Source organism: Notothenia rossii (assembly GCF_949606895.1).
Source record: "Notothenia rossii genome assembly, chromosome: 10".
NCBI lineage: Eukaryota > Metazoa > Chordata > Actinopteri > Perciformes > Nototheniidae > Notothenia > Notothenia rossii.
In genome coordinates this window covers 25,041,269-25,052,528 of record NC_136908.1, presented here as the reverse complement: position 1 = coordinate 25,052,528, position 11,260 = coordinate 25,041,269, and the positions used below count along the sequence as shown (strand labels likewise).

The window sequence follows — 11,260 nt, the reverse complement described above, 5'->3', positions numbered from 1 at the left end:
ATTTGGATTTCTTCACAAATACAAATAAAAAAACTAAGAAAAACAAACACAAAATATAAGAATATAATACAAATAATACAGAATATTAAAAATAATTAAAAACATACTCCATATAAATATTATCATATACTTTATAGAAATGTCACACGCATAATACTACATACATTCCTGATTTAAAAAAAGTAAAACATGTGACATCTTACATTTTTAAAATACTAAACACATTTGACAACATAAAGTATCCAATAATGAGCAGCAACTAATCAGAAGAAAACATTTGACTGAGAAAACAAAAAAAACTTATTTATATCCTCATCAATTGTTTCACGTTTTTTTATTTGTATTATAGTTTAATTTACTTTAACAAAAGAAACATCCCTGATGGAATCCATGTCGGATATTACACAAGAGCCATCACCCAGATTTCCTCCAATCAACGCTCACAATTAGTGACAGAGCAGTCTCGCGGCCAATCATAACAGCATTAGGGGGCGGGGTTTAGTCGCTGCAGCAGACAGGAGGCGGAGACGTGTCCTTTCCTGGCTGAACTTGTTTGAGGTGTCAGTAGGACGACAGACAGACTTTATTAAAGTTTCTGCCCTGCTGGTTTCCCGCTCCAGACATGCCCCCCAGCGCGCAACTGAAGGAGGCGATAGCCGATGTGCAGGAGGGGATCCGTGCCATCCTGCTCGGACCCCCCGGAGCTGGGAAGGGGACTCAGGTGAGAGGAGGGGAGCTAACAGAGCTAGCTGTTAGCCCTTTGCGCATGGTCGGTATTTGTACAAGCTAATGCTAATGCTAATGCTAACACATCTAGTTGAACTGGTTGTGTTTGTGACTTCAACTCTTAGAAAAAACACACCTGGACTCTGTTGAGATGTGTTTTATTATTCTTAAATATGTCTGTCAGTTTCATATTAATGTTAACAACTATAACAACCTCCTTCAATACCCGAGACATAAGAAATATAAATATAATGAGGCTATTTTGTCTGAGATGTCATGCTAAAATTCTACAGGTGTTGTTTTTGTAGCAACTGGGTAATACAGAGGAAGTTTAATTCCTACATCTTATGTATATTCAATCATTTATCAATTGTGTGTCACTGAAAAACCAGAAGATATTACAAAAGTTGAAAATATCACCAAGCCTAATTTTTTACCTCCTTAAAGCCACATTATAGTTGTTTTGAGGTTCGGTCAATGTCTGCTTATACCCTAAATGTACATGGTATGTTTCTATAGAAGTTGTTATCACTTTAATATTTATTTATTTTTAACATACAAACATATAAGTTTCCTACAAGAATACTTTTTACAAAGGAATCGGGTGGTGTTTTTTAGCTTTAGCCGCGCATGTTTGTAATGTTTTCCAGTTAGGGTGGTTTCTATTGCTCCTCGCTCAAGCTAGTCAGACCTTGGCTGGGAAATGTTTCTTTCCTAATTCTTCATAAGAAAAACAGTTATTCTTTTGAGCTTCTTTCACCAGTATGGGGATATGTGATCAATACCATGTTTAGCTGTATGAGCTGCTAACTCCCAGGAACTTAAAACTATTCACGGTTCTTTACCAAATCTCTATTGATGAAGACAGGGGTGTGTCTGTGTCCTCTTCTCCTTTTATTTGTTTTACACCATTCAGTTACTTGCTTTGGCTGATGTTGATACAAGTACACAATGAAAAACAAAAGTGTTTTTTTTCTGCGTACAGATCAACAGATAAAAAAAGTTTGGGTCAAACTGGTTTTCTTATTTACTGCTGTCAGTGTTCAAATGATTTGGATACTTAGAAAACTCACTGCATTGTCTCCTAAGATGTTCAAGTACATCTTTTGTTCCTTTATATATATTTTTAGCATTTGTATATTAGTCATTGATAGTGTATAAAATGCATTTTGTTAAAACATAGGAGATAACTGGAAGGATTTCGACCATAGACTGTATTTGAGAAGTGGACCTAATCCATGTATGTCACCCATTGATTTGTCGACTTTGGTTTTGTAGCCTTCAATTTGAGGTTTTTAAGAAAAAGTCCATAATTCCTCACAATCAAAATATAGTTTAATGGCTGATTTATTGTTTTAGGTAAGATTAGACTTTATTACAGGACAGGTAAACAACATGATAACAACAACAACATGTAGTTGGCATCTACAGAAATGAAAAAAGGCCAGAGTATGTTAACAGCATTTATAGACATTTAAAAACTTTTTTTAGCTATGAATACACAAACATACTTTAAAGGTAAGAAGTGCAAATCGAGTTATTCACATAAAAGCCTGTTTATAAATGTCAGTTTTTCGAAGGGATTTAAAAGTTTAAACTGATCTTGGTACACTGTTTGATTGATGTAATCCAACAATTAAAAAAACTAAAAAAACAGAGCGATTTTAAAATCCAAAACAGTACCTTTTTTCATTGAAAAAAAAACTAGAGGTAAACATGTCCAACATGTTCTTATCCAACCATATGAATTGTGCTTCAATCGATACTACAGTTACTAACACTTATTTGCATAGCTGCTAATGAAGTTGGTTAAATGTAATTTAGACTGATCGATACTAACTGGTATTTGAAAAATGTTTTTACTACCCTCCATTTCTTGGCATGCATGTGGTTGTTCAGTACTCATGTGTGCAATGTACGGAGGGAAACTAAAGGCAGCGCTATGTCTTCGGTACCGGTGTGTGTTATCGTCTGCCGGTTCTATCCTCAATCGCTGTCACATTCATGCCTTTAATGACTCAGTGGAGTCCATGGAGGATTCTTAAAAAGGAATTACACAATTATTTTCATGAAATTCTTGATTTTCTCATGCGTTCTGTCTGGTCAAGCAAAAACTTTGGAAGTTTCAACATTTCTCAGAATACTGGAAGTTTCAAAATTTCTCAGAATACTGAAAATTCCTCTATCAAGTTATTGTTTAATATCTGATTATTGTTTTAGATAAGATTAAACTTTATTAGAGGACAGGTGAGGATTGAATACTAGAATTTTCCAGAGTACCAAGTATCTTTTAAGGCCCTATGTTTATGTTGAAGCCCTTCATGTTCAGTCCCAAATGACTATATGTCATGTTTTACTTGTGCTCGATGACATTTACACCTAAATTGGCACGTAGGAAAACATTTTTAAGTAGGAGCTCAGGCTTATATGAAGAAAATAACAATGTAACTAATACTCATCTGCAGTAAGCAGCATCTGCTAGAGAAAGTGTGTGCAATCATGAAGCCTGAATATGTAAAATATTGTTTTATCTGTTAGGTTTCTGTGGTGTAATAGCTGGTGGATTTTTATCAAATTTAGATTATTATCTAATAACTGTTCACATCACAAACAAATGGTTCCTGCTTTAATGTGGGGATTTGTTTTGGCTTTTATATCATTATACATTAAATCATTTGGGTTGTAAATTGTTAGTCAGATAAAATAAATAATTTAAAGATGCCATATTGTGATAAGCAGAGATTGCAATTTCAACCTTTGGCTGCGCAAGGAAAACGTGGCAGATGGGGTTTCTTGATATAAAGGTTACTGATTACGTGTATATCCATTGCTTCAGGAAGTCCAGCCGTCCAAACATTTTTCTTAAGGGCACGTAGTTGCCTTTGCCTGTAAGAACCCAGCATGATAACATAATTCAGATTTGTATTGTAACTTTGTTAGACACAGTAACTTCTGTGGTGACACCAAAACATTTTCTCACTGACCTCCCTCAGCCCCACAGTGTTGTCTTGTCAGAGCAGTTACAAATAGACCGACCTATGCGCTGGCATTACCTCAGTGTGTTCAGTCTCTCTCAGTCGATTTACGTCCTCTGTTCTCAGTAGAGCTCTTCTAAGATTGACTAGTTTTGGAGATGCATTCCTGTCTTTAGAGATGAAAGAATAACTCAAGCCAGAAGGAGTGAGAAAATGTATTGATCATTAATCATTATTGATAAATCTGACAAGGAAAATCTGAAAATCCTCACTGAAGAGGCTTGACAATAATTGAAGTGTCACTATTTCTTGTTGAAAAATGACAAACAGTTAACCGATAATCAAAAACCCTTTCCAATTATTTTTAATTAATAATTTTATTGGCACAACTAAATAAGTTGTGGCTTGGCATGAAATCCAAGAATCTCTTCTGGTGAAAACGTTTGAGTCTGACAGCAAAAAACAAAAACTGCTTTCATTCTTCTCTCAGAGAACAATGCAGGTGGTTCGCCCTCTGACAGAACAAATGCCCTGCCAAGCACCTTCTTCATCTGTCAGGGTGGTGGTGATCATCATCTAAAGCTCTTAATAAATCATAAATGTCTCTTGTTCTCCCTGCAGGCCCCGCGGTTAGCAGAGCGGTACTGTGTGTGCCACCTGGCCACCGGGGACATGCTGAGGGCCATGGTGGCCTCCGGCTCGCAGCTCGGCAAGAGGCTCAAGGAGACCATGGACGCTGGCAAACTGGTAACTGTCTGCTCCTCTGCTTCTCAGGATCTGTGTGTTTCCTTTCTCTGCCTCTTCAGACTCCTCTGAGGCTCTGTGTTGATGTTACAGCCTTTAATGTTCAGTCCCTCATGACTTCATGTCTCATGTGTTTGTCTTTGAGAGACAGAAAACCAGACATTTTCTCTGAAAATGTTAATCTTTTGACTTGGAGCACAGTCATAAATTGAGAAGTGTAACAGTTACTAACACTTATTTGCATAGCTGCTAATGGAGTTGGTTAAATGTAATTTAGACTGATCGATACTAACTGGTGTTTGAAAAATGTTTTTACTACCCTCCATTTCTTGGCATACATGTGGTTGTTCAGTACTCATGTGTGCAATGTACGGAGGGAAACTAAAGGCAGTGCTATGTCTTCGGTACCGGTGTGTGTTATCGTCTGCCGGTTCTATCCTCAATCGCTGTCACATTCATGCCGCTGAGCGGTGGGGTTTTAGTGGAGCACACGCGTGAGCTGCGAGCACCAGAGCCTCGCAGCGGCGAAACTGAGGCTCCGTGGTAAACTGTGGTAACATGAAGAGCCGTTTGGAAGCCGAAACAGCCGGCGCTTTAAGAGAGCCGAGCCAAATGATCCGGCTCACTAACGTAAAAAGACAGTAGGCCTATCTATAAGGGACGGCTCAAGTCAAAATTCAAAACAACCCCCCCCAGCTCTCGGGGTGGACGCCCTCTCAGCCCTGGTCTGGCGGAAACACTGTTGCATAACCTCTCTCTGTCTCAGCATGCGACGGATTTCCTCAGAGCTGTTTTGTCTCCTCTCCCTTTATTTCCTCCCTGTGTGGCCGGGGAAGAAATCCCTGTCCACATGTTGTTTTCTGGCTCTTGTGCAGAGCTGTTGCTATGCAGATAAAAAGATGGATGAGGATATGTTGCTGTGTTTCAGGTCAGTGATGAGATGGTGGTGGAGCTCATAGAGAAGAACCTGGACTCTCCGCCCTGCAGCAACGGCTTCCTGTTGGACGGATTCCCTCGCACAGTCAAACAAGCAGAGATGGTTAGTGTTTATAAAGGACATTATTCTCAGCACCTCTATTCACCCTCTGTCTGAAACCAGAGCCCAGTCTGCTTTGATTGGTTAGCTTGCCGGCTCTGTTCTGATTGGTCAACCGTTTAGAGATATCCCACCCCCTTAAACTGTCACATACAATGTGTTCAAGCGCTAGCCAATAGAAGTGCAAGTGTTGCGTAGTGATGTCACTGTGTTATGTGTATGTGGTAGAGAAACTCCCCCTGTGGGGAACTTTGGGATTTTAGCCTTTGCAGACCATTTACATGCACCAAAACCTATAACACTCTCCAGGAAAGGGAAAACCCCCCTAAAACATGATATGACCTCTTTAATGTGATGTTATACTTTCTGCTCTTATCTTGAGAAACAAAACTGTACAGTAGTTTCACATTTTAGGAAATTTGTTTTACATTTTGGTTTGTGTACAGATTAAACAAACGAGGTACAAAGTGTTGTTAAAGTGAGTTTGAGAGGTTTTGGTCTATTTTGTATGTATTTCGAGTCAGTCTAGCTCAGTCCATCGATCATCTGATCTGATTGAATGTTGGATTCCATGCGTACTGTCGCAATTTAAACAACATAATTGAAGGGGAGGCTACAACGCAAGCAGGACAAACTGTTTGCGTCGCTTTCTTAAAATGTAAGGTCAAAACAAATATAAAGACCAACAGAAAGATGGAAAGATACACCCTACATTTTTAAAACAATTATAAAATGTAGGATTATTTCTAGTTCATCACATCACCCCAGTCCTCAAAGACCTCCACTGGCTTCCTGTCTCCCATCGCATCAACTACAACATTCTGGTCCTCACCTACAAAGCACTCCACCATTTGGCCCCCCCTTATCTCACAAACCTTCTCACTCCTTATCAACCCCCACGGTCCCTCAGATCCACCGCAGCCGGACTCCAATCCATTCCCACATCCACACTCTGCAGCTTTGGGGACAGAGCCTTCTCAGTGGCAGCTCCTAGGCTCTGGAATCCCCTCCCCCAAGATCTTTCAGTCCCGCCTCAAAATACATCCTTTCAACTCTGTCTACCCATAAGCCCCCCCCCCCCCCCCCCCCCTCTCAATCAACTTCCTCTTGACTGCCTTTTTTTGTTTATTCTATTTTACTATATTTATTTGTTTGCCTGTCCTTGTTTGTCCACCCACCCTCATACTGTAAAGCATCTTTGAGTTGTGAAAAGCGCTATATAAATAAAATGTATTATTAGTTGGTGGATGATCAAATATAAGTTTGGAATAAATTAAGAGTATCAATAATAATAAAAGTATATATCTAATAACATGTTGCAAACTAAATCCTAGATGTTTTCTTCATTAGTAGAAAGGAAAGAAAGAGAAGCCTTTTTTTCTTCATTTTGTTTCATGTGAAAGAGAGGCAAATTGTAAAGTAAAAGCAACCATATACTATTTGAAAATGTACATTTTAACAGTAAAACACTTCTATTTAACATATCACTTGCATATGTAACATGTCTGACATTAAGCTGATATCTTCATTTCATCTGATCATTATACCAGACAAAAATAAACTATAAAGCTTTTTTAACAGTATTTTTTGTCTCTTGGAGCTGGACGATTTGTTGGACAAGAGACAAGAGAGCCTGGACTCGGTGATCGAGTTCTCCGTCGACGACTCTATGTTGGTCCGCAGGATCTGTGGAAGGTAGGACAATTAATTATTCACCACCAGGGGAGGGATCCAATCTGTTTTATTTCCCAGGCACAACAACGAGTAATGAGCTCCCAGGATGGAAACAGCTCCTCATTCTCTCGGAGTGTTAAACCCATCCATAGATTAACCCTGTGGAGTCGACCGTCACGCCGGCGTGATCAGATCACATGACCTGTTCAAGCCGGTGCCGCATAAAAACAACAGTCCGGACAGCATTGCTGTTTGTTTCTGTCGAAAGTACTGGCTTGAAACTATATCCCAGTCTTTGTTTCATTCAAAAATACCCAATAAACACGGAGATACGGTGATATAAAGTTAATGCAAATATATTTCAAAAGTATGAATAATGGAAGCACACATTTTAATATATTCGCCGTATTTTATCATTTTACGAAACAGAAAATACTGGAAACTGTAGATTCTGCTCAACAGGATGTATTTACCAGGGAGGGGGTGAGGTAATCAGGTAAACGGAGTGATACGAAGCAAGACAAAAGAGACAAAGAGGGACGGCGGGAACCAAAGAGAGGCGGCGGGAAATGGAGAGAGACAAAGATATACGAAGACAGGCGGCGGGAGACTGCGATTGAAGTAAAGTGACAGACAAACATTGAGAATTTAGATTTAGAGTTTTGAAGATTCAACTATAATGAAAAGAACTCTGAACGATGAAAGCTATAAGCTTGTTTTTTGACATGGAGGAGGAGCCTGTGATGTTGCCCTCTGTGTCGTAGTTGACAGAAACTGCCAAGAAGCGTGGCACAGATAAAGACAGAAAAAACAGATTTTTGTACATAATGTGTTTATATATATATTTGTATTATATTTATAATAACACTTTTACCTTATCAGAATGAAATCGCATGTACATTATTTAAGCTTTTAAATGTTTTGTTGTGCCTACTGTGTCACTGTTGACAGAACTTGAGAAATGAGGGAAAAAAGCCTATGGATACACCTGTTATTTGTTCAATTTGTATATAGGTTCATGCTACCTCAATCAAACTTTCACATTTATCATAGTGACATCCCATGTATATATTTCCAGCTTTCAAATGGTTTCGTTGTGTATGTTTGTGTTACCTATATGAAATATAATATCATTTTCAAAATCAGTTTTTACGTTTTTTTGTGAGTTTGGTTCCAAAATGTTCATATAGTATCTCAAAATGAAATAAATAACTATCAGGTTATATAGGTGAGGTTGTCCTTAAAAAAAAGATACCAAACATTGACATGCCAAACATTTCTTAATGGGGTTTAGTAAGACAAATCAAAAGTATGCGAAAACGGCCAAATTAGCCAAGGACTCCAAAGGGTTAACTAATTTAAACAGAAGAGACTGGGACAGTGAGATAATGCCGGAGAGAAGTGGAGCGTGAAAGCATGCGATTAACTGAGGAGGAGGCCGGAGAGTGTCCTGCAGCTGCAAGGTCGCAGGACGCATCTTTAAAGAGCCTGTGACACGATTTTCCCCCATCATCCAAACCCATCAATTTGAGTAAATATTGTCCCCTTGAAAACCGTTACTGAACTGGTTTTGGATATTTGTACTTTGATAACCATTAATCTGCCCTTCAATGTTGACCATTTCCTGAATCTTCTCGGGGATTCTTCAAGTCCCGCCAAATTATGGGTGACGTCAATGCGGGCACAGCGCTCCAGCTGCACCGTTCAGGATCCCAGCATCTGCATGTAAACGCACGATGGCGCACACAGCAGCAAGCTCAGACAGCGATGACAGTTTAATTTTGAATGTGTCTGGGAGCTCATATGAGGCTGAAGGATCGGTTTATTTTGTATCTGTTAGAAGTTTAGGAATTAGGTGCGTCAATATGGGCGATCATACGGTCATGTAGCCAGTGGTGGACTGGGACTAAAAATCAGCCCGGGACTCTCGACCAGCCCACTTCGGTACAACTAGTAAATTGTCAACGGGGGGAGTGGGGGATGTGCTAGTGACTTATCCGACCGGCCCACTTCGGTACCGGCCCATCTGGATTCGTCCCGATGGCCAGTCCGCCACTGCACCCAGCCCAGCCCACGTAAACTGTCAATGGGGGGAGCCTCGCTGCGGGGAAACGGTGGACCTAGTGTCCCGATCGGAGTGGGAATAATAATAATAATAATAATAATAATAATAATAATCATACGTGCATTTTATCCATTAATTTCCCCAACATTGTGGTAAAAAAAAAACACACGTTTAATCCATGTTGGTGTACTACTACAACCAGTGGTGTAGTGGGGATGTTAACTGGGTGGACGGGGTGGTGGGTGGACGGGAGACACTATGGACGCGCTCGTGAACTGTCAACGGGGGGGGGGGGGGGGCTTGGGGACCTCTGTGTCGCCTGTCAGCGCAACTTACATGATGCCGTTTAGACAATATAATAATAAAGGGCGGTGCCGGCTGTCAGCGAACCGATCCGGCCTTTCTGCGCGACTATCACTCAAATGCGGGACATAGTCTCAATGTGTGGGACGCGGGACAAATAATAAAAATGCTGTGTGTGCAGTCCCGCACAGTGCGGGACACCTGGTCAACCTACACACACAGTTCTGCCCCTCACACACACACGCTTCAAATCTAGTTTTATAAATGCTTGAGCTACGTTTTTATTATAAATACTGTGAAATCTGCCTATTATGTTTTCGTCATTATTACAACAAACACACACTTGCAACTGATAACACTGGCAATGATTTTAGATGTATTAGACTATTAAAAAAATAAATCATGCTTCAAATAAGTGGGGGTACCCCCGCTTCCAACGCCCACTACACCACTGACTGCAACTACAAAAAGCTAAGGTTTGTTTTCTCATCAGGAAATGCAGACCGGCTCAAACAAAAGATTTTTAAATCATCAGCCTCACGATCATTTAATGTATCATATGTTCGCCGAATTGACATGAAAGCACTAATAAATGTAGTTTCATCCACTTGAGTTTACAAAAATAATCGATTTGTTTTTATATCACATCCGACGGGAGGAAATTCAGCAGCTCTCACTACCGATTTTTAATCCTAATTTAATCATCATCTTCACCACGATCATTTATGTTTATGTTTGCCGAATTGACATGAAAGCACTGACAAATATGAATATACTGTAGTCAACTTCATTAAAACGTTATTAACGTGCCTAAACTCAGTAATTCACCATTTCTACGCATGACAACACACTTTGTCCGTGTTTGGCTCTCTCGCCGCACAGTGAAGCGTTCCCGCATTGACGTCACTTCCGGCTTCCCCCAAAACCTCAAAATGAGTCGAAGGAATTTTCCCGCGATGTTCGAAATTATTGATATTTATCGGAACGGTATCGCTTTTTCTTTTTTAAACTGACGGTTCGAGATTACTAGTAGCCCACTATTTCATTGCACAACAGTTGTTGGGTTCGTGTCACAGGCTCTTTAAAGAAGCTGATGACTGCTGTGGCTGCTCGTGCCTTACTGTATTTGTAAACTGTGTCGGAACGCTCCTTTTCATGAGTCTCCAAAGAGATATGCGAAGAACAAAAAATGTAATTATTAGAATTAAGCTCCAGCTCCCCAGTGACATTCAAACAAACAGGGAAACATGCAGGATGTTATAGTAATGAAGCTATCAGAAACAAACGGGTGCTTTTAAGAAATGTGGCCTTCACTATAAGGCAACAAAAAACATTCAAATATATTATTTTAAGTTTAGTTTTGAGTGTTAAGATAAAAGACACACTGTTATGTTTATGGTGTTCATACAACAGTCACGCAAGCCTTTATAAAAGCATAGTTCTAGAGCAAATTGTGTTAATTTTATTTTAGACAGAGATTTAATTTGTGACGTTTGTCTAGGTAGGTCAAAAGCATCAAAACTGATATTAATTTGTGATATGACCTTTATTTCTAAAATACTGTAGGTACCATACAATCAGTATCAAGGGGCTTGAGAATTATGGCATCCTGTCAACATTTTAAAATCTAAAATGACCCCCCCTAATAACGCAACATTGTAAACAAAATGTCTGATTTGATATCAGCAGAAGGAAAGATAGTACATGTAAGCTGTTAGCAGCCAGTATGCGAGATGC

At 39.6% G+C, this 11,260-nt stretch overlaps 1 protein-coding gene across 2 annotated transcripts in view; it reads left to right on the top strand.

Moving 5' to 3' along the window:
• Positions 1–516: 516 nt before the first annotated feature.
• Positions 517–11,260, top strand: part of ak2 (adenylate kinase 2) — a 36,864-nt gene continuing 26,120 nt past the window's right edge. Inside the window, exons 1-4 of one of the 2 annotated variants that reach the window (XM_079655954.1) lie at positions 517–721; positions 4,323–4,448; positions 5,374–5,484; positions 7,082–7,176. In XM_079655954.1, the coding sequence (XP_079512080.1) occupies positions 623–721; positions 4,323–4,448; positions 5,374–5,484; positions 7,082–7,176 (431 nt within the window). In that variant the 5' untranslated portion in view covers positions 517–622. The remainder of the gene's footprint in view (positions 722–4,322; positions 4,449–5,373; positions 5,485–7,081; positions 7,177–11,260) is intronic. The other variant, XM_079655955.1, reaches the window with a different exon arrangement.